This window comes from Ambystoma mexicanum, chromosome 2q (assembly GCF_040938575.1).
Source record: "Ambystoma mexicanum isolate Mex_15411 chromosome 2q, UKY_AmexF1_1, whole genome shotgun sequence".
Classification (NCBI taxonomy): domain Eukaryota; kingdom Metazoa; phylum Chordata; class Amphibia; order Caudata; family Ambystomatidae; genus Ambystoma; species Ambystoma mexicanum.
The window spans coordinates 476718295-476742880 of NC_090924.1; the positions used below are offsets into that span (position 1 = coordinate 476718295).

Consider the following 24586-nt stretch of genomic DNA (forward strand, 5'->3'; position numbering starts at 1 on the left):
ATGGGCCTTTACAGTGAAATGACAACTTTTTAAATAAAGGCTCTGAAGGACCTGGGTGTTGTTGCATTTCTACCAGTTGTAGCTACATTGGAAAATCTCCAGGATGAATAGCTGGAGTGGAGGGAGCCGCAACATTTTGGGAGGGCTGAAAGATAGTTTCAAAAAGGGGGTCACTAGTGGCCAGTGGCCTTCAATGGCCTTTGTGCCCATTACCAATTATGCCTTTTCTTCAGAATGCCAGTTGCACTCTGCCTTAGGAAACTCTTGGTATATATTTGCTATCTCTTTGCTCCCAACTGACCTGAGAAAAATTGTGGAATAAAAGTGAAGCAGAGGGATGAGTGTGGATAAGTGAGCTATCAAATGAATGACACTCTCGAGGCGAAGTGAGGTGCCTTTGGGCCCAGCGTAGCAAGCAAAAATGCACGGGCATCTCACCAGGAGGTTTGTGTGACCTGCAGTTTAGACATTGATCTCTGCAGTAGGTGCATTAACATGTTGGGTAGTCTTCTCTGGTGTCAAACCTGTTACTTGCAAGTTACATTAAACAACACTGGTTTCCCTCTGAGAATAGGAGGCTCAATATATACTTGTGTAGGCCTTTTCCCCTGATAAAGAGATTTGTTGGCAACAGTTGGCGGGGTGAACTGCTGTCAACCATGGCTGTTTAGAACTATTGGTAGTACAATGAGGACGGAAGACACAACACAATCCCTTTCTTGTAACGAAGAAACAAGAATTCCCCAAATTTACCCCGTCCTACCACCACTTAAAACTATCCTTTTCAGGGCAACATATTTTTAAAACATGGTAAAATACACCACTTGTTAAAAAGATTCTCGTCTCCATGCCCCCTATCCACTGTTTTATTTTCACTCCTCCACCCTTGCGCCAGCTCCAATAATGAAATTTCGCGGGGCCATTTTTAAAATCCTGGACCTGATACTGCTGCCAATGCTGTACATTCAAGGAGGTATCCAGTGATTTCACATAAAACTTTTGAGTAGAGGCATTTTTTGCTGAAACAATTTTACCGAAAAAATACCTTTTTAAAAAAATATATATATGGGGAGTACAGGTTTAAAACAGGTGGGGAGGGTTTGGGGTGCAAAAAACATGGTGAAATGGCAGGCTTGGGGAGGACTGTGAGCCCCCCCGCAAATAAAAATTCTATTTAAAAATAGGGATTTTTTCAGTAAAATTGTTTTGGTAAAAAATCCCTCGAATAAAATGTTTTTGGTAAAATCACATAGAACCTTTCAGGGATTGTGCACGAAGTTGTGCCGCATCTGAACTCAAATATTTTCCTGTGCTCCCCTTATCACTCTACCCTGCCCTATTTGGTCATGCTGTATCACTGGCACTGCTTTCTATGGGCATGAAGTAATGTCTGATTCTGTTACCTGTGGTGATTTAGATATCTTTAAGCAGAATGGCTGTATCTGGAGGGAAGAGCAAACAGAAAAACTATTCTGGCACATTGACATTCCTCTGAGGGGAACGTCAATGCATCAGTCTCTCTGCTTTCTCCTTGTGGCCACAGTGGCACGTTCCCCCATAAATCCTCTAGGTGAAACGAAGACTTTTTAATACCATATTTGAGAAACTTGTGGATTGAACTTTTCTGTACGGGATGCCATTTGTTTCCAAAACAGTAAAAAACGCATTCCCTTGTGATTGGTTTCAGAACACGCTGCAGCCCGAAGAGCCTCCACCCCAGAGCGACGGAAAGATGAGCCCGCGCCTCTCCCGTGCCAGTTTTTTGTTTATACAGATCATGCAGGTAATCTCACCGACATTCACTCCGGTAGAGAAAGAAAGGGCAGCTCTTCAATGAACTGTGAAGGGTTCAACCATGTACATTGCTTGCGGAAATCATCCTGACCTTTCTCCGGTGTCCTCATAGAGCCGCAGCCAGGGATGGACTGGCCAATAGGGAACTTTGGAGATGTCCTGGTAGGCCTCTGCACCGGGCTTCTTTTGTGTGGTATGTCCAGATTTTCCCATAGGAAAATGGTTGGGCTTGCTGAAAATGTCTAATATGGGGCCACTTTGAAGATTATTTCCAGGGCCTCTTTTTGTTCCTAGTCCAAACCTGGCCGAGGCATGCAAGAGAAGTAGCATGACTGAGGATTGAGGCCTGAGGCACGACTTTGGGAACATTGCTGCTTTTGCTATACCTGTTCCTTCCAGTCGATCTTGTTTTGCACTATCTCACCGTTTTTTGCTATGATTTTGTTTTGCTTTAATTCAATCAACCAACTGTCTTCTAAAACAAAGATTCTTTTCTTAAGTTTTGGAATTACAAACTAAATTTTAAACTATTTATTTTTAGTTGTCAGACATTTGGCAGTTATTTCTCCAAACCTAGACTCAGGCTTTTCATTCAAAACAGGCATAACCAGCATCAACTATTACATTCTTGCTCATGGCACCATTTTCCATTTTCCGAATCCAAATCACCACCATGGTGGTCTCATCTCAGAGAGCCTAGGATTTCCCTGTCCTATCTGTGAAAGAACAAGATGATTTAGAGGGGGCGGAGGTTTGAGGGTTGGGAAGGGAAGAGAGTGAGGCATCTAGGTGGGAAGGATATGAAAAGGATTGCTGGTCCTATGCAAATGTTGTAGTGGATTAATCATGGTGTGTTTTAAATGTCACTGATAAACTTGTAAGCAGATTATCTTAACTATTCACCAAATAAAGATGTTGCATTGGGTGTTTTGTGAGTCCCAAAATGTGCTCAAGCGGAGATGTAAGAAGGAAAGCTCAATTCACCCTGGTTGTGTCTTAAATGTTCCAGAATCTTACTTCTGTGGCTGACGGATTTGAGGACCATGGAATGTCTATTCGAGTCAGTATGCGAAAGAACTTGGATGTCACGAAGTGGACGTTAAGGTGGAGTTGTGAAATTAGTGTTTATATAGATTCTTTGGATATACCCAGGCTCCATACATCTAAAGAGCTTGAAATGATCTCCTGAACACCTTGCTTACTTACTATTTATGATCTGATAATAAAATGCAAAAGTGTTAACCTATTCTGATGTAGGCTGCATGATTATAGGCCTACCAGTCCCCACCCACATAGTGTAATTCCACATTCGGCTAACAGGTTCGCATTATGTTGGCAAAAAATGGAATGAGGGTGCACCCATCGGCGGTGCAAGTTCCTACAAGTATAGGGAATATTTTATAGACCTGTGTGTCAGCCCTGCCCTGATTCCCAAGGGGGCCACTGGTGATGGCTTATTCGTGTGGTGTGTGTATATAAGAGTGTTAGAAGGCTGGTAAATCTAAGGCGGGTGAGTCTTGGTTCCCTCGGGAGAATGGGTTCATGAATAGCAATCACACCCCAGCCGGGGAGTGGACAGGCCGGTAATGGCCCGCAGCTCTTGCCGAGGCCCTCGTTTCACTCAGGACTGCCTTGGCTCGAGCTGACGGGCTGTTACCAGACATGTACGCCCTCTGCTGGGGGACAGTGTATTGGACCTGGCCTTCAAACATCCACATTGCTCGCTAGCCCTGCTGCTATCGATTGGGCCGACACTAGTGAATGGTACAGGGTTGGCAATGATGGTGCTAAACACATTGAACCTTCTGCTCCAAGACCAGTGTTTGGAGTCAGATTAGAATGTGAAAAATGTCGAGAGTCCAAAAGCTGATTTCTGACTCAAAGACTATGATCCAGTGCAGATGTACCAACCAGCTGTCCCTTCTATCGACAATCTGGCCCTCCCTATAGTTTTCACATTACTCCATCAAGTCAGCGGTTTTTGCAGATGGAGCTGCAGCATGGACTATTATTGGTGTGCCCTGCTGTTTACTACAGGGGCAGTTTTTTATATTTGCCCACTATTCTTCCTGGGCAGTGTAATTGACCTGTGCACAGCACATTTGATATCTCGCAGATCAATTTAAGAATAAAATCACCAACATACATCAAATCATACAAAGTAGACTGATCAACCAGACCGTTCAGCACTTTCAAATATCCCCAGGATCACAGAATAGACTGAACAGCTTCACCCAAATGTCAAGAGACATTTCTTTCAACTTAGTGAACAAAAGCAACAAGGCAGGTTCCCCAGTGGACCTCTGTCCATCAGCCATCTATAAATTGATTCTTACACAGGGTACACCATTGAATTACTAGCTAAACCTCTGCAATCTGTCACTTTGAATGGGGAGAGTACTGCATACTTTCAAAACTGCCTACATCAAACCGCTCCTCAAAGATAGAATGGTTGATGTGGAAGACCTCTCAAACTATAGACCGATCTCAAACATTCCTTACCTGGCAAAACTATCAGAGACCTATGTTTACAAACAAATAGAACACGTTGAAAATGAGGGAAGCATGATTAGGCTTCAGACCCCTGAGAGTAAATGAGATGGCACTACTCTCTATATGGGGTGACCTAAAGACCAATGCAGACTCTAGCACAAACTCAGGACTGATACTACTCGACCTCTTTGCAGCATTTGACAAAGTCAACCATAACACTCTCATCAAGAGACTGCAAGAAATCGGGATCAACAACACGGTACTGCTTTGGATTAAATCGTGTCCGAAACAACAGACACAGTATGGCTAAAACCATTCAAATCTGCACCGTGGGACACCACCTGTGGAGTCCCACAAGGCTCCTTGTCATCCCTGCTACTCTTCAACATCTATATGACGCCAATAATCAACATCATCAAAAGACACTGCTTCACATGCTACAACCATGCAGATGATACACAAATCATCTACAAAATCAGCGATAACAAAGAGGAGAACCCAACGCTAACAGCCTGTCTCAAAAAGCTCTAACAATGGAAGAAGACTCATAACATCAAAATTAACACCAGACAAGATAGGAATCTTGATTAGACCCAACAACCAAGGAAACAACCAGTACATGCCATGGCCCACAGAACTGGGATCACCACCCACACCATCCAAAATAGCCAACAACCTTGGAATCCTAATGGAAAAGTTAACACTAGCACCTCAAGTTAATGGTATAATTAAGAAATGCTGCATCCATCTTCACAGGTTAAAAAACATTCTACCCTTCCTCTCCTTCATGCACAGAACACTTACCATCGTCTACCTCATCATGTTGAGGATAGACTACACCAATAGCAGATACCTTGGAATGCTAGCCTACTTACTGAGGAAACTGAAATGAATACAGAATGCAGCTGCTCAAACTCTCATGAAGAGACCACATCACACCAGCGCTAAGGATGCTACATTGCTTCCCAGTCAAAGAATGAATCACCTTCAAATCAGAGTGCCTAAAACACCGAGCAAGCCACAGCCAAGGAGCTGAATTAATACAAAAGAACATCACCATCTACAAGCTGACAAGAACACTTAGATAGAGCAATGACATTAGCCTAGAACCTAAACCATACACAAGGAAAATACTTGGTGGATCAGCATTCTCTTGCATAGCTGTAAAACCTTGAGAAATACAAACCTTGGAGGACCATCTAAATTCAGAAAACCTATAAAAACCTGGCTCTTCAGCTCCGGATGTGATGGAAACAACTGAACAACAACCGCGCACCATGAAACAAACACACAACAGAAAATGAGTGGGGAGTAGGCCGGACCAGAGTGGAGGGCAGGGGAGAAGAGAAGCATCTAACTGGGAAAGGTGGTTGGAGACCTGAGGTGTATCTAGCCCCGATAGAGGGCCAAATGTGGAAACTGGGGACCGAGATGTGTCCCACTTACTAAGACCACTGAGGGTGTGAAACTTGTCCCACATAAAGGAATGCAGTGGTATCCAGAAACCGTGCAGCTCACGGAGTCACCGCAGGGCACAGGGAGATCATCACTCCTGGAGGAACTTGTGGGGGTGGTAACTACTACACACTAGAATTAACGACAGGGGACGGGATATGAGTTGCATGTAGTCAGAACAGCATGCCTAGAAAATGTACTGCATACTCCTTCTCAAACTCTGAACTAAATACAACCATACCTCTACAGCACCACAAACCACATGCACTTCACAACACTGTAACAACAAAACAAACCACACATAATCTCACCCAACACCACATGGTGACTAACATCCAAGAAACACACCAATGCTCAGTGACCGGTTTCCCCGAGCTGAATCTGCCAATAGCACATCACAGCTTGCGTTCTCTTTTTCCTGCGCAGTCCTACTAACAAACCCGCCACCCTCCCTGCATTACATATCCATCAGAGCACCAAGAGACCACACATGTGGCAACAGTGTGCGGTATAAGAACCTTTAATATGACATAACATCTCAATAGCATAATAAAGAAAGCTGAATCCTCATAATGGCTAGTGCTGACAGTGATTGTTGAGAAGGACAAAGGTTCCATTTACCTCTGTGTTGACCTCATATGCCTCAACAGAGTGGACAGGATCTGCTGCCCAGATTACCTGAGATGTTGGCCTTATTGGAGGGCACCAAGTATTTTTTCCAACATAGACCTATCCAGTGTATTTCATCAGATTGAGTTGTGCTTAGAGTCAAGGACTCTTAAATCCTTAAGAACACTGCTGGGGGTGCTTCACTTCAAAAGCATTTTCTTCGCCCTAGCCTCTGCTTCCGGTTTTACAGTTATGGAGGAACTATTTTCGAATCAGTATATTGTGCATTTTCATTCTGAAACAACTTCCTAATTTTCTCTAGAAACATAATCCTAACTCGAGTGTTAGAATAGCTAACAATGGCAAACTACACCATAAAAAGAGAAAACTAGTCCAGGCAATAACATATCTTGGATAAATTGTGAGCCTGGGAACAAAGATGGTTTATTAGCATTCCTAGGCTTTGCAGAATAGTATTCCACATTTTGAGGAACCTGTCCCTTACATTTTTGGAAATAAAGGATTTATTAAAAGAGTGAAATATGTACGTTCAAAAGAGTGCACCAATTTCTTTGCAAAGATTAAGCAGGATACAGCACAATCGCCCACCCTATGCATATTCTACCCATGTGACTCTATGGTGTTAACTAAGGAGGCAAGAAATATAAGCTTAGGCGTTGCCCTCACCCAATCGCATGATGGGCATAAAATCACTATTGTGTTTGCATTGAGTGCTAGTGTGGTGCAAAAAGGAACTATTCAACAGTAGAGGAAGAGGTGCTAGCATCTAGGTGAACCATCAAACGCTTTAAGATTGTCCTCTGTTGCATACGATTAATGATTAAAACAGACCACAAGCTGTTGCTTCATGTGTTTGCTGTTGATTCGTGATTGCCCATCCAGCTCACCAAGGGTCAGCCGCTGCTGGTGATACCGTAGTGCAATGTCATGCTAGTGTGCACTACTCGTCCTATGAATGTTTTTGCTGATTGTCTATTATGTCAGCCCCTAAACCTGAATGCTGGGGAGGTGGGAAAAGATCCCTGGGCTGTAATTGCCCAAGTGGTCATCACTGCCACCGCGCATTATTCCAAGTGGTGCAGGGAGCCCCAGGTCATGATGAGTGGCAAAGGTTTAGCCTGTGCCTATTGCAGGCATGGACGGCTTGACAAAAGCGAGGTAGTAGCTGATGAAAACGGCAGGTTCCTGAATGAGTAAAGTGTAGCCACGAAGTTGGTGTTCTCAGGGGAAAAGGGGGAACCCCCCCCAAAGCGCTCATCTAACCATTGTTGACATGGCCCATGCTGGGCATCTAGGTAAAAGCATGACTAAGCATCGGGTCAGGGAGTGGTACTAGTGTGCAGTTTTACAAGACACATGCAATCATTGAGTGCCTGGAGAACATTATGGGGGGCATGGTGGTGCTTGCTTGTATTTGACATTGCTGGGCCTGGGATTAGGCCAGAGAGAAGATTAATGGTGGATTACCACTACAAATGGTCAGCATTTGCGTGGGCCATGCACATCATTGCATCCAGTGTGATGATAGTTTTTGTTGGAGTCTTTCATGAGAAAGACTTTCCTCTAACTTTAGTTATGGATAATGGTGGCCAGCTCAGATCTTGTACACAAGTTCCTAAACTGTGCAGGTGCGTGCCATGAAAAAAACAGCATTGTATCGTGCCAGGAAAAATGGGCTAGTAGAGAGGTTTAACAGAGTCTCAAAGGGCACCTAGCGACTGGAAATAATTTCAGATTTAGACACCGTTACACTTCTGAAATGCATGGTGTGGGCGTATCACACAACACCTCACTCCACTACTGGTGTCGATCTTATTTTGACATTGGGGTACCACTAACCTGTGTGCGAGATGGCATCCGAATGGCTGAGCATTATTTAACCTGTGCAAGAGGACAGGCAGGAACTGCTGAGCATTGTCACGACAGTTACAAGAAGTGGTATGATGGCAAGGAAAGTGCATTCTCCCCAGGAGTGGGTGATTGGATGAGAGTGACGAATTGCAGCCTGCCTGTCTGTTCTCATGTTCTTGAGTGCAGGAACTTTGCTGAATCGACAACATAAATCTCCTGTTTTGACACAGATAGGCCTGTCTGACTGTTTGATTTTTTTTTTTGTCAACAGAGAGTGTTTAGGAAACGGTCTGTTGTCCAAATGTGAGAATGTTCAAAACATTGTAAAATAGCCCACAAGGTTAATAAGGTTTTTTTTTTACTGTTTGTTATTATAATCATTTAATTTACGTTACACAGAACTTAAAGCATAATATATACAGAAAATAAAAAAATTACATAAGAAAAGTAACAAAATCCATCATTATATGTTTCTATTTTCCAGTTCTCGCATAATTTTTAACAGATTGAGAAACGAGTTCCCTTTATTATACACACGTTCTTAATTCATCAAAATAGTACACAATGTAATATGCGTAATTTAATCTCCTCCGGTTTTGCAGCTTCCAGCTACTTCAAATCGATTTCCAGCAAATAGTTACTGCAATGCACCATTCCCAAAAGCCTTTATAACTGGATCATTTCTCGAGAACTGCCTCAATTTAACGCATTCGGCTCTGTATAGTTGTAGTCGTTCTTAAGTTAATGGCATGATCAAGGCTACAATTAATCTACTAGCTGGCCTAGAAGCTATGTGGAGAGCATGCTTGTTATGCAGTTTAGAGCAGACTACCATTATAACTTTAAAGGTCTCCGAGGCCAGCTCACGAAGCCTGCAGTTATGTTCTAAATGTTGAAGTACGGAAGTGCATAAACAACCTACGCATTCGTCCATTGGGTGCGTCCCTGAGATCTAAGTGATTATTCTGTTTTCCCTGGCCACAGAATTCATGATTTTTGGGCTTACAGGGAATCCCCTTACAAACCACATAATCCTTTCCTCCCCCCTCTAGCTATATCCCTTTCCATTTCCCCCTTTTAGTCAAAGGGACAATATGAATGCTAAAGCTGATATTTTTAGCATTAGAAAAATGGCATGCAGTTGTGATTTGGCACAGTTTAGCCATGTGACATAGCATAACATAACATGAGCACTCAAAAGGGAAGACATCAGATGGCATTGCATGCCACTTCTACCCACACAGTTTTCCACAAATGCCTGAGTTGTAATCATAGATGCCAAATAGGCCAATTGCCTTTTATGAGCTTCAATCCTTCAAGGCCTGGAGTAACTCCCCAAAACGGGACCCCTGGCAGCAGATGAATCTTTCACTGAAGATGGGTCTCTACTGGGAGAAAAGGGTGGGATTTTGACATCAACAAATCCTCTACAAACTCACGTCAGAGTTGCTTGTCTCACACAATGATTTATTGTCCAATGGTTTTGGTGAAACTTATGATGATAAATGATGGTTTAATCCTTGGGTTTTTTCTTGCCGATCAGAGCACTTATGGGTGCTTTGAAAAGTTTATTTGAGTTTGTTCACCCAATCAGAGGCCACAAATCTTCTATAGATTAAGGCTGTCCCCAGAGTTCAGTCCCTGCTCACCCCCTATTCTGTTGTGGTGTTGCTGGGTTGTTAGGAAAGGTGCTTCACAGGCCAGTCTAACACCCGACGTGTTTAGTGGTACTTAGAACTTTTGATAAGTATTTTACTGCATTTTGAGTTGTATCTGATTGTTGTTGGTCACTTGCGCAGTTTCCTGCTGTTTAGTGAATTTGTGTAGCCACATTTGTGCCTATTTGTCTTGCTAGTTTTTATTACTAATATAAAACAGGGTAACACATACCCTATGTGTGTTCCGTTTTAAAATTTGAAAAAGCCAAAAGAATTTACAATACTTATTTGTATCCCCAAAAACAAAAGTTTACATTTCTCCATATGTGTGCTTGTTGTGTACTGTTGTGTTTTTTTGATAGTTTTGTAGAAGTAGCATTATATTAGTACTGAGTAATACTTTTCTTTGAGTTATAGTTTTTAGGACTAGGATTGTTTGCTAGTGTCTTCGATCGCTTGTTGGGGTTCACTTGTGGTTCTGCTCTTGTTCTCTCTGGTTCTCTCAGGGCCACACACTTTTGGTTTCTCACTCAGGTTGAGCACACAAACATGGTTTTCAGCATTGCCATTTGTCTCAGTCATGGTGCACTTTGACATTGGGCGAAGAGAGAGAAGGCGTGGGAGAAGGAGTGAGCTGTGCTTCTACTTGCAGGAGTAAAAGAACTTCCCCATGATGGATGTAGAGCGGAGGAACTTTATGGTCTCTGTGAGTGCTGGTTCTGGAGCCGGGCCACAAAGCATTGATGATGCTTCAATTCAGTGGAAGAAGCTGAGGCATAGGAAGGGACCTCTGGAGTCAGCATGGAGAAACAACTATCAAAAGTGACCCAAGCACTGACAACAAGCACAGAGACAGACGAAGAAGGGTGTCAGGTGGATTCCCCCACAGAGGGAGAGGAGGCAGGGCCTCATGTGGATGCCCCATAGAGGCTATAGAGGAAGGGCCTCATGTGGGCGTCAAACAGAGGCATTTAAGGAGCATGGGGCATATACCTTATTCGGGAGGAGGGGCTGGCTGCCTCAGGAACCCTGGAGGAGGAATTTGAGATGGATCAGGTCTGGGTGGAGGGCATTGATGTGGGATGTGGGGAGGTTCATCAGAAAGAGGGTCGAGGAGAGCACCAGCCTGCAGAGGTGCTGCAGTAGGTGTTGGAACTACCTGAGGGGGCAGGAGGGGCAGGTAAAAGAAGAGGCAATGATGGAGTTACTTCGTGCTGCTCCTGATGTGGCAGACAGGGAAAGCCATGATCAGGATGAGCCACATGGAGCGGCAATCTCAACCCGTTACGCATCGCACATGTCCTGAGTTTGAGACTAATTTGACCAGCCACCAGGGAAGGCATTCAGGGATGAGGAGCCTGAGGTTTTCTGCATGGTGGAGGACTGTAAGAAGGGTCAGGTGGTGGCATAAGGGAAGGGGCAAGGGTTGTTTCCTAGTCATGACAGTCAAGTGGTGCCCCATGGGCTGGTAGCACAGGTAGATGTACCAGGTGAACATGTCCTTAGATGCCTATTATCCCCTCCAGCGGAAACGAGGAGGATGAAGTAGCTCCTAGCATGTCCAAGGCTGGGAGATGGCACAGCATTGACATTGTGGTGATATAGGGCAGTCCATGCCCCAACACAAACACCTGACCAGGCCTGCCTGATTTGCAGCAGTGCCACCAGCATCTGTGGTCAGTGGTGTCACCCTGTCAAGTGGCTGGGGGTCGTGCACCACTGGTTGCAAGTATCTAAGGACAGTATCTCCCTGTCTACATCATTTGGCATCTATTGCCTCAAGAGCTGGAGAACTAGAGCTGGAGAAATGTATGAAATATTCTGTTGGGGAAATTGAGTACTTTAGTGGGTGGTTGAGTCCTGTCAAAGAGCCCAAGTACTTCAGTGGATGTCTGTGCTATCTTAAAGAGCCCATGAACCTTAGTGGGCTTCTGTACAAGTGAAAGAGCCCAACAACTTTAAGTGTTAAGTTATGACCTGTGGGAGAACCTGAGAATTATAGTCAGTGGTTATGACCTGTGAACAAATCTGAACCATTTATAGGTTGGTTGATGTGAATCTGGGCAATTCGTCCCTTCTTCGGGCAGGGGCGGGGCACCCGCTTTGAGGCTAGGGAGGTGAGTTTACTAAGCAAGGCCCACCAAATGGGTCTGCGAAAGTGTGACCTGACTGGGAGTAACTCCTCTCCAGGGGACAAGGACTCCCATTCTTACAAGCAATTGCCTACGTAGAACACTGTGTCTGTCTATATGGGAATAGAAAACAATTATATTTATGCTGTGGCTTGGCATACCCAAAATACTTACCGGGGAGAGAGATGGATGGTTACATCCCTGAGTTAAGCAAATCTGAAAGCAAAGGGGGCTTCACTATAAAGAGTGAGATGAGAAGCTAGGGAAGCCAAAAGGGTTACGGGAGCCAGAGAAACCCGAATGCTGGATACGGGCAAACGCCCAAGAGAGAACCTTCTGAATTGAGCAAATCAGAGGGCCATAAGGCTTTTGGGAGCCCCAGAACAATAATTAACACTGTTTTAAAACATGGAGAACAGGGAACCTGGAGGGTTCAATTACTCAATCCTAAATTAAGCTGTAGAAGTCAAAAAGGGTTATGGAAGCCCAAGAATCCAGATTGCTGGACACAGGTAGATGCACAAGGGAGACCCTGCTGAATTGAGCCAATAAGAGGGAAAAGGCTTTGAGGAGACCTAGAAAAATAAGTAACATATTTCAACGCCTTGGAAAACAGGGAAGCTGGTGGGTTCAATTATCCAATCCTAAATCAGGAACAAATTGAACGTCCAAGTTGGTGGAAATCACACTAGAAGAATAATTTCTCCTTTTGAGGAACTGGAACCATTATTTGTGTAAAGTCTTAACATTTGTTATAAGGTTCCTGAAGAGAGGACTGAAAACCTTACTTTGATAAACTATTTCAAACCCATGTTAGACTGATGAACAGTATTTGGGAGCAGCCCAAGTAGCTTGGGCCAGAAGAAGCCTGAATGTAAAGGCTACTACCATGACTTATATTTATGTCAAGTTCTCCAGCATGGGGTCTGGCATGGATTCACATGCTCATGAATATTTCCCATCATCAGGCTGGGAATCCTCAGTTAAAAGAAAAAACATTTTAGCTTTGGCCTGAAAACTGTATTTCTCCTCTAAACCAATCACTGTCCTTTGGGTAAAACTGATCCCTATCCAATGACAGTCATCTCACTAAGCTCCACCCCTAGTGGCTATCTTCCGATTTTGATTGCACATTTTAATGATGGGAATCCTCTTATCACGCTATTTGAGCTTTTTTCGATACAATTTATTGTTTTTTGACCGACTTTGTTCCATCCTCGACCGTCATTCAATTACCAGCAGCAGGGACCCGTTGTTGGCAAAGATCAACTTTCATTGTGTATCTTCTCTTTGACGTTTTTGGAAGGCCCAGGCTTGGGCCTAGTTCACACCTTTACGATGTCAAGTCTGCATTATGGAACATCATTGTTAAAGATCGCCCCCTCAAGTGCCTATATTGGCGGCATCTGGACCATGAGGAGAAGGGATGCGAGATTTGCTGCGGATTTCTGTTGAAGATGAAGAAAGACCGTTACCACAGGTTAGCAACATGGTTTAAATTGGGGAAGGCCTCTGACTCGGCCTCCGGGCACAGTAACGCCTCTTACAGGACAGGCCAGTCCCACGAGCGTTCTCCCTCTGAAAAGAGGTCGAGATCCTTTGAGGATGCCTCTGTCAAGAGGATCCAAAAGAAGGCTGAGCACCACGCTACGGATCCCACCAGGGTCTCCGTGGTCGCAGGACCCACTTCAGGTAGAACCTGTACCCCATCTCCATCTCCCTCTATGGTGAGCCTGCCAGTGGGGGGGGGGGGGGTACCTTCCACAAGGAAGTCCCCGACCCCTCTGAAAAACTGTTTCTCTTCAAAGGACCAGGGTTGTGAAGGAGAGGCAGAAGACCGCCGTCGACAATGGCTCCGTCATCCAAGGCCTTGTCTTCATTGACGACCGTTTCATCCTCCCAGATGTCTGTTCCATTGACAGTTGCCCTGTCGATGACCATAACCCGATCCATCACCTCATCAGTGTCTATACCATCGATGGCCCCTTCGTTGGACTTATTGACGACATCGTCGACAGCCATTGTTACAGCCTTCTCCAGACTCTGTGGTGTCTGCCACCGCCAGGAAGCACTCAGTGATTCACATCATCCGCATCCATGGTGCCTCCAGACCAGGCACTAAAGAAACTTGATGCGTTCAGGAAACGCATCATTTACACTGCGGCCAACACCCTGGCCACCATGTCCTGGTATGACCAGGAACTCTGGTATGAGCTTGGTCCAAACTTATACTTCTTGCCTGGATGGCAAGAAGGCTGATGCCCTGGCCCTATTCCAGGAGGATGAGGTGGCCTTGGACCATGCCATCATGATGGCATTGGATATTGCAGAATCTGGCTTCCACCAGATGGGCAACAGGGTGGTCCTTCAGCGCCAAGGATGACCCTTCAGCGCCAAGGTTGGCTAATGGCTACAGACTTCAGAGAAGACGTGCAGTCCAAGGTGGTGGACATGCATTTCAATGGGGAGAATTTGTTTTGGAAGGCTGTAGACGAGATGCTCCGATCGATTAAGTCCAACACAGAGACAGCACAGTCATTTGGGAGGCTAAGGCAGAGGAGATCATTGTCCTTTCATTCCTCAAGGGGGAGGTCATGCAGGTCTTTCATGGAATACTCTGGACCCTATTGCCTCCCGCTCTACCACCCAGAAGGCCTTCAGAGGGTGCTTGCAAGCTTTTGGCAGTGGAGATCAGTGTTGTTGTCACCCAGAGACCAGGACACAGACTCCCAAACAGGCCTGAACTGGCCTTGGATCTGGGTCCCAACTTTTTCACCCCATTGGGTGGCCTGCTAGCACAATTTGTCAACAGGTGGAAGACCGTCACCACAGACAAATGGGTGCTGGACGTTCTCCATCAGGGGCACACCTTGGAATTCTAGCACAAGTGTCCTCACATTTCTTCGGTGGCAATTCACAAACTTCACATGGCGCAGCTGCTGCAGGAGGTTTAGGCCATGTTAAGAAAGGAGGTAATAGAACCCATCCCCAAGTGCCTCCGCGGCTCTGAAGTGTATTTTCTGTTACAGACGAAGTCAGCATGGTGGCAGCCGATCCTAGAGTTAAGGTACCTCAACAATTACTTGAAACCCCAGAGGTTCAGGATGGCCATGTTGCAGCATGAGCTGAACCAGCTGGAGGAAGGCGATTTCTGGTGACCTTGCACCTGAAGGAAGCCTACTTTCACCTACCCATTCACCAAAGGCATCGGATGTTCCTGGGGATTATGGTGATGACATTCTAGTGAAGTTGATCGCCGTCAACCATGGATTCTGTCAAGCTCTGTGATCCTTTTTAGATACCACCGTACCAAGCCACAGTCACCACAGACGCCTCCGTGGAAGGGTGCGGAGCTCACACAGGAAAGTCTTACACCAGGGGCTTCTGGCTCCCAGAGGAAAAGGACCTCCACATCAACAGCCTGGAGCACCAGGCTGTTTTCTGGGCCCTCAAGTCATTCCTACCTTAGCTGCGGGGGAAGGTGTTGCAAATCTTCACAGACACCACCACCATGTTCTACATCCAGAAGCAGAGAGGGACTCGCTCTCCCATTTTTTCCCTGGAAGCCCAGGCACTGTGACATTGGGCCATTCTTCAGAACATGTTCCCTATCCCCCTGGTGGGCATCAAGAACACCATTGCAGACTAGCTCAGCAGGAAGCTACCACAAATGGGAGCTGCAGCATGAGCAGGTATCCCATCTCTTCAGCAAGTGGGGTCGACCCCGAATCAACCTCTTCATGACAGCAATCAATTCAAAGTGGCAGAGGTTCACCAGCAGGTTCTGTCAGCTGAGGAACCTGGGGGGCGTCCTCTCCTTCACATGGAAGGGGGGGGTCCTCCTGTATGCCTTCCTTCTGATACCACTCCTGCTACATGTGATCAACACAGTAAGACAATGGCCCTCATTAGGACCCTGGCGGATTTTTTCCGCCGTCGGCGGACTTTTCCGCCATGGCGCAAAGTCCCTTTACGCCATGGCGGATGGCGGACTTACCGCCCCATTCCGAGGTCGGCGGGGCGGTAAGTCCCCATTGACCCATTTACCCTTCCCCATTCCCATTTCGGCCCCATAGGGCTCAATGGGAGTGGGGAAGGAGTTAATTACGCCACCGTAAATTACGGTGGCGTAATTAACACCAAGGTCCCATAGCGCCATGGATTTTTACGCCCGCAAAAAGCGGGCGGAAAAATGACCATGGCGCTATGGGAACTCGTAGTTGGCGGTAAGGGGTCGGCGCAGCTAACGCTGGCGCAAACCCCTTACCGCCAGGGTCCTAATGAGGGCCAATGTCAGGGCAGGATGATACTCATCGCTCAGGCATGGCCACAGCAGATCTGGTCCCCTGACCTGCTCCATCTGTCAGTGGCTCTGTCCATCCAGCTGCCTCCTCTTCTGGATCTTCTGAAAGTCCTCACTCCCCACGATACCAATACAAACCTATAATAAAAAACACTTCCCAGTAGGGAATGAGACTAAGAGATCAGGTTGCAAGGTTGGCAAGGCTTCATTTAAGATTTGGCATCCAGAGAACTCTGCTACCCTGAGAGTGCTCTGACAAAAAATACATGTACAATGGATTATAAAGCAAAATAGCGTCATCAGTGATGTCAGCAACATAGGTTCCAATATTTGCACATGCTTGGTTGGGGAGCGATGTTATTTATTGCCCTGTAGGCGCTGCTTCTTCAGGATAGGCTACCCAGTTGGTGGGAGGGTGAGCGTCACGAGGTCCATCTAGCCATGTCTAGGTGGGTTGAGGGTTAGGTCATCAAGAGATGGAGTTGACCCTAACTAAACTGGCATGAGAAACTACCACTAGACGTGTAATAAACAACAATCATTAATATACCTTTGAATAAATCTTGCAAACATATAAATTGCGTACACTTGATTACATCATCTTTCATTGGGACTTTTATGAGGTGAAGGGCTTGGGGGTCTTATCCCCTGCAATAACCTGGGAGACTGGGCTGTTCTGGCACATCAAGGCGGGTGGGGAGTGTAATGGCATATGTTAGCTTTAGGACACACGCATCCATGAGAAAGGGGTTTGTGAAGCTTCAGACAGTGGAAGAAAAGGTGGGGGCCATGAGCGCTCGCTGTGTGCAGCGCTGCAGAGGGGAGAGAAGTCTTTCATAGTATTGGAGTGTGGTCTAGTCCAAAGATGGAGTCGAGGGCACACAAAATGGAAACCAAGTGTATCCCGCATTAGCCCCACTTATGCTGCTGTTAGCATAAGGGCAATGGAGGCGTCCCCCGCTAGTGCGTGAGCCAATGGTCCTTTTGCATAGAATGTATAGGGGGGCCAAACGACCCCTTAGTCCCTCCCATTTCCCCCTTTTGTTACATCTAAAGTAAAAAACTAACCCTTATTATTATTTGCATTCCGATACTACTCAGCTTCCTGTATTGCTTTATGCCAGGCTGGGGTCCCCTTTATTGGCATCCATGCCCTACAGACACTTCGTAAACTCTGACCTATTCTAGCACATTCTTCAGGGGTGCATGTCATGTATATTCCCCCATCCCCATCCAAGTCCACCCACACCTCTTTGTACCATTGCAATTCTCATGGTTCTTTGATTGTGGTGTGATATAAATTATCCACCCGGTCCCCTGGATAGCGATACACTTCTCTCATATGATACTTAGAGGGACCAAACTCCCCTGTTTGGATCTGCGCATCTTTCATATTTTGCACCTTTGTTGGTTGGCCCATTGTTACCATCATCATCACTGAACTAGGCATTGATTTTGCACATCATCAAACCCCTATCTGACACACACAGAAAAATACTAACAGAAAAACGATGAGTGGGACAAAAATGTTCATCATCACGCTGAACCATGATGGTATCCAGTTGAAAATGTCATCAAACCGGGGGCGTGGCCAACAGGCTTACGATGCGGACGTGAGCTTGCATCGTTCCCGTGCCGCCAGCCAGATCCTCCAGATATCCTACGCTATTTACAAATCTGAAGTGGGCCAAATCCACGTCTGCGACGCAGGGAGAGCTGCTGCACCGGAGCTTCCGACTCCGGACTGAAACCGGGGTCAAAATCCCCAGATACAACGCCTGAAAGAAGCAGGCTCCACACCACGTGAAAATACCAAAATGGCCGCTGCACACGGCGGTTGAGCGGAGGACGCCGCGCGCTTGTGTGAGACCCATCCTGCGACGAAAGAGGAATCGTGACATCGGTGAGGCGATGAACGGAGGGCCGTGGGCGCGGACTCCGCTGTGGCCGGTGGTGCTGAGAGTCATCTGCCACGGCTGCCGACTATCCCATCTCCGTGTGTCCGCGCGGCGATACGGCGATACGGGTGCTTCCCGTTTCAGCAAGCAGCCGGGAGCGGGTGTTCTCTCTCCCCCAGTTGTGCGACCGCAGCGGGGAGTAATGTGACCCAAGTGAGTCGGGACCTAATTCATCCTAATTCCTGCTGACACTGCTTCTGTGTCGGCACGCGAGGTGGGTATCCGCCGCAACCCACCCCGGAGTCGGGACTACGACGCCATCAATCCAACAGGCCCTGTAATGGAATCGCGGGCGCTCTGCTCCGCGTAGAGCGCCTGCTCGACCCACAAAGCAGGACCTGCACACCAGCAATAACAACGGTAAGGTGTGGTGAAGAGCGGGGTGGTGGCACCTGTGTGGGAGAACCTCAGCCCCCCGTAACACTACAATCCCCGTGGCCCCACCGTATACATCAGAGACTATAGGTGGACACTGTGAACCCCAGGACACACGGTACTCTAAATAAACCACTCGAGGTGGCTGGACTTCCCCCCCACTCCCTTGGATTGGTGACGCGGGACGAGGAGCGTGTTCAACTCATATCTGCAAATACCCAGCAAAGAAAGGAGCGCGTGCTGCGGACCGCAATATTGCCAGACAGGTTTCACTGGTCGCCCATTCCAACCGCTAAATAGAGACCACATATATAGGCGCAGGTCTTTTATCAGGAAGCGAGCTGCCGCTACAAGGAGTGTGAATACACCATAACTAAACGAAGCTGTCACGCTCCACAATGGGGCGCACCTTTGAACGCCACACTCGTCGTGCGCACAGGATCACGACTCCATGTGCAGATCTTGAGCCCTAACAAACCTGCCACCACAGGCAACCAACAACCACTGGCGCCAATCTACAATCAAGGGGAGAGGGTGCAAGTGGAACTGCAGAGTACCCGGGGGGCAAACAAGCCAAGAGTGCGAAAGCACACAGCCACACAATGTTATAAGGTGGACGGACACTCCCAACACATGGTGGAGGCGAAAGACGAAGGCTAATCCTAAACGGCCCCACGTGACTCCCGCCCCAGGCATTCCAGGGCCGGTGTACATAGCCCCCAGGGCTCCGGGAAACACTTGCCTACCTGCTCCGTCGCCATCATCCCTCCCATATACGCAGAGCAAATTCTCCATCACAACAGAACAGCAGAACAAAACATAGCGCTCCACACAGGGAGGTGGAGAGCACACTACGCCAGGCACAGATCTAGTCAACACCCTGCAACTCGCGGCAGCTTCTGGCACAGCTGTTCTAGGAGGTTGCCCACCTGGTGGATCACCCCTGGCCCAACAACCACATCTGCCCTCTCTGTCACGACTCGCTCCCTTCGCTCCCGTTCCCGCCACTTGGGGGGCATGTTTTGGGGCTTATTCCTTGCTGGACATTTCCTCCGAACCTAATGCCACAGTGCTGTAATGAATTGGGAGCGCTAAATCCCTATTTTCCAAACTACTTCCCTTCCGGATCCATTCCAGGTTTTTGGCAGCCAGCATGCTTCTTTAACCAAATGACTGTGCTTCCCAGAATGCCTGGCCCACTGCTCCACCTCCACCCTTGCAGGACAAGGTTGGGTGGAGGATAGGCAACACCTGTGGCTGCAGGTGCAGCAGTCAGCACACCTGAGGCGTGTGCTCGTTAAACAGCTTTAAAAGCCTCAGTCTCACTTCAGTCCAGCGCTGGTCATCGTTTGCAGTGTTCCTGTTTTTGACTAGTCCCTGGTTCCTGGTTCTTTGCCTTTGTACCTACTTCCTTGTTCCTGTTTTCTTGTTTCCTCCGCCCTGAATTTCGGATTCATGCGCTAATTGATTTCTGCTCCCTTGATTTCCCTTTTTGTCTTCCTCTGTTTGCAGGCAGCTATTCTCAGTGCTTTCCCCTTTTAGATGCAGCCCAGTTTGTCTGTGTTCTATATTTCTTTGACTCTGTCCTTTGCTGCTGTTACCCATTTGCCTTAGCCTTCCTCTTAGTTTAGTTTCCTGTCTTTTCCTTGGAGGGGTAGGGAGAAGTTTGCATAGGTTATTTCGTTTTTTCCCTGCTCCTGATCCTTACTTTCTAGAGGATCCATTCCATGTTTTCCACTGCACTTCTGCATTTATTTTCCCTTTGTTTATTAGGTGTGGTGTGCGGTAGTAGCTAGCTCCTGTGTGAATGCTTATGTTTTCCTCACTATTTTGTAAACACTATTCCCACTTAGGTATTTAGTTTTCCTTCCAGTCTCCGCCCTTGTCCTGCCGGGCTCTCCACATTGCAGCGGATCTCGCTCTGCTGCCTTCCAGCCTCCGCCCTTGCCCTGCGGGCTCTCCACATAGCAGCGGATCTCGCTCTGCTGATTCCCAGCCTCAGCCCTTGTCCTCTGGGCTCCCTGCCCGGCAGCCTGCCTCATTCCGGCTGCCTTCAGCCCTTGTCCTCTGGACCTCCCTACTTCTCCCATTGCTGTTATAGCCTTTCTGGGTCCCAGATTCATCAACAGGATTCGTGGTCTAGCTGACATTCAAGAGGTGTATCTCGTCCTCGTGAGTACAGTTCCTAAGTTCCCTTATGTAATACCATCAAGAGTGTTAGTACACAGATCCTGTCATTGCTGGCCCTCCATGTGGGTTTAGCGCTGTCAGTACCTGTAACAGCAATTGGGGGTAAGGCGCTTGCCGACTTTCCTCGCGGTCAGGTGCTTACCCCACATCCCTTTTCATATATTGGTTTTGATGTCACACTCTATTTTGCACTCCTGGGTTCTAGCATACCTGAGTCGTTGTTCCTGGGTGCACATTTCCCTTGCCATATTCGCTGCCTTAGTACTCGCCTGACTAATCCTGACAGTATGAACAGCCCAAAATTCCCATTGAATATGGCAAGTTTAAGAAAGAAAGGCAGCAAGGCCTCTAACAAGCTTGTACAGAAAGCTTCCCCTACATTTACCTGTGACAATCAAATCACTAGTCTTGGCTTAAATGAACTCCTTGTCACGAATGGGCATTTACGAGCAAAGTATTTTTCCCATAGGATGGCACATCCTACATTGCCTGATCCTAGTTCGATCTTTTGTTCTGATCCCGATTCTATGTCAGCGCAAGCCTTAGCTGCAGAAAACAACACACTGTTAGACTTATTATACAAGAGTACCTCTGTTGTTGAACCCCATGATTCCAGTTGTGCTTCACCTCAGATAGAACAGTTTCATGGTACAAACATAACGAATGGAGGGGTTCCTTGCATAACTTCAGTTTTCTACCCTCAGTCCAAATACTTCTTTGCACAAGTACATACGGTAGTCCCTAATGTCAAGAGGTCTAAGGTCAATAGATTGCTTAAGGGTAACACAGACCAAGTTAGTATGAGAAAGTATAAATCTCAGAACCTGAAAGCAGTTGAGGATAATGCACAATCGGTGCACATCCAGATTGCTAGTGCAGGATCCAGCCCTGATGCCACTATGCCTCCCCCTGTGCCTACTGATAGTGATGTACAGTTAATGCAGGGCATGCTAAGAGCTAAGCTTGAGGAGTTAACACAAGAATTCATTTCTTTACAAGAGGAGAATAAGATCTTGCACGCATTCCTGAATACACCTCAGACTTTATCCATAGATGTTGATGAAGTGAACACAGTTCAGCCCCTGAGTGCAGAGACTTTGGTAAACCATGATAATTGCCAATATGTTAGATCTATTGGAAGTGAAAGTCTTTCTTCTAGCACAGCGCTCAATCTGGGCACAGTTTCTAACAATTGTTCTGCTGATTGTCAGGGATTGCAGTTAGCTGAAGATTTACAAGCCACTCCTTTACCTAAAGTTTCCTGTGTAGCAGTCTGTCATAATTCTGAGCTAGCACACATACAAGCTTCTGATCTCCAAACACAATACACAAAGGTGGCATACACAGATTCAGTCACTACAGTAGGCTTAGGTCCTGCTCTTGATACAGCTGCTGAGACTGAAGTAGATGTTAAAGCTGATGTGGAAGACGATCTTACCTCTGGGTTCACTCTTCCTTCTGCCAATTCTGATCAATACGAACAGTCAGAGACAGTACAGATTTCATGTTCTGATGAACTCATTCCACAGTATACAGAACCAAAAGACCAGCAGGCGATTCCTGAACTGTTGATTGTTAATCTGCCTCTTTCAGAAGCTAAGACAGAGGAATGGACAATTGACGAAATCCTGATTAACAGAGACTTTACTATGGTGATTCCACTGGTTGATTTTGACTTCCACAAAGAAAGAGACTCTGTGTCACCCACTAAAGAAAAGGACTGCAAGGGTACAGTTCAGTCCTTGGTTACTGGAGCCAAGGAGTCTAATGCCCTAAAGGTGCCCTCCATTCCTGAGCCACTAATGTGTCTATCAACTTCTGAGACTTCTGTGTGTCCTCCTACAACCATTGACTCTTCTATGATCCAATCCACAGCCCTGCAGTCATCTTTGGTACACGTGTCTTCAATCAATGAACCGCTGCCATGTCTGCCATTTAATCAAGAGCCTCCACCATGCACGGGGTTAGTCCCAAAGACCCTGACATGTTTGGATTCAGCTACCGAGATGGCTCCAACTCGCATGCCTTCAGCTTCAAAGTTTCCTCTGGCCTGCCTGTCTTCAGCTACAGTGACTCATCCAGAAGATCATCCTTCAGCCAGAGAGCCTCCGGTAGTCCATCATATGTGCATGTCTTCAGTTCCAGAGTTTATTGCTTGTTTGCCTTCAGTTCATGATACACCGGTATCCTGCTTAGCTTCGCTTCCAACATCAGAGGTATACCTGTCTACACCATCAGATCCTGCTATATTTTCTACTGCTCCAGACAGTCCTCCTGAATCCCAAACATTTACTGTCGATGAACGTTTAGATTGCCTTTCTTTTGCTTCAGGAGGAGCACCAGAATGCCTGCCTTTTCCACAAGACGATTCTCCCAACTGCTTCACTTTAGCATCAGAGCCTCCTAAAAATGCAGCATCGGAGTTTGAGACTTTTGCCAGCTCCCGCTTCAGAGTCATCAAGCTGGACCAAGTGGTGAGTCAGAACCACTCACCTGGGTGTGCACAGGGGGTGGTGCAGACCGGCGTATTACCTACAGAACTTGTGCAACAGAATTCCGCCAAGAAGCACCAGTTGGGTGCTAGTAGCCAAAGGAAGGGAATGACTGCTGCAGTTCAAGATGTGTCTGTTATTGCTCCTTCTGCGAGTGTGCCTGAAATACCAAGTACTGTGTCTATCACTCCTACCAGTATGCCAAACGTCCCTGCTGTTGTATCCAACGTGCAACAAAGTGGCTACACGACTGTCACCAGGAGTACCAGCCTCGTACAACCCATGGGACTTCCAGGCATCCAAGGCGTAGAATATGTGCAGTCAAACCTTAATCATTTTCAACCACAAGCCTTTTCCCAGATGGATGACAGAAAAAGATCTGAACCTCTACCTCAGCCGCCACCTTCTCTAATGGCTGAACATGAACATTTCCTGAAGCCAGCAACTTCCTCACCTCCCGCATGTCCGCTCTCGGCGGAAAGGCTAACAGAACTTCTACCATCGTCTAAGGCAAGTTGCACCAGCCTGCCTCCCTCCTCAAAGACTTACAAGGGTCCACTCCCAGTGACTGAGCTTCCTGGACCTTCCAACTCTGCTCCAGGTCCTGCAAGTTCTTCATGCCTTTCTTCGAACCATGAGTCTCTTCCTCACCAGAAGTCACTGTTTCCATCAGTATCACCTCCAAAGACAACACACTCCTATCATGGAAGCCCATCTGCCTTTGCCCACAAGCCACCATTTCCATCAGTGCCACCTCCAAAGAAAAAGCACTCCCATCATGGAAAGAAGAAGTCTCGTACGGGTGGCGGGCACCCGAAGAGGGCCGTAGGAGGGGGTATACTGTCACGACTCGCTCCCTTCGCTCCCGTTCCCGCCACTTGGGGGCATGTTTTGGGGCTTATTCCTTGCTGGACATTTCCTCCGAACCTAATGCCACAGTGCTGTAATGAATTGGGAGCGCTAAATCCCTATTTTCCAAACTACTTCCCTTCCGGATCCATTCCAGGTTTTTGGCAGCCAGCATGCTTCTTTAACCAAATGACTGTGCTTCCCAGAATGCCTGGCCCACTGCTCCACCTCCACCCTTGCAGGACAAGGTTGGGTGGAGGATAGGCAACACCTGTGGCTGCAGGTGCAGCAGTCAGCACACCTGAGGCGTGTGCTCGTTAAACAGCTTTAAAAGCCTCAGTCTCACTTCAGTCCAGCGCTGGTCATCGTTTGCAGTGTTCCTGTTTTTGACTAGTCCCTGGTTCCT

At 46.9% G+C, this 24586-nt stretch overlaps 1 protein-coding gene across 2 annotated transcripts in view; it reads left to right on the plus strand.

The window, feature by feature from the left end:
• Positions 1-24586, plus strand: part of CARD11 (caspase recruitment domain family member 11) — a 1247701-nt gene that overhangs the window by 1071690 nt on the left and 151425 nt on the right. For both annotated transcript variants that reach the window (XM_069647590.1, XM_069647589.1), the window contains exon 21: positions 1688-1783. In XM_069647590.1, coding sequence (XP_069503691.1) covers positions 1688-1783 — 96 coding nt within the window. The remainder of the gene's footprint in view (positions 1-1687; positions 1784-24586) is intronic.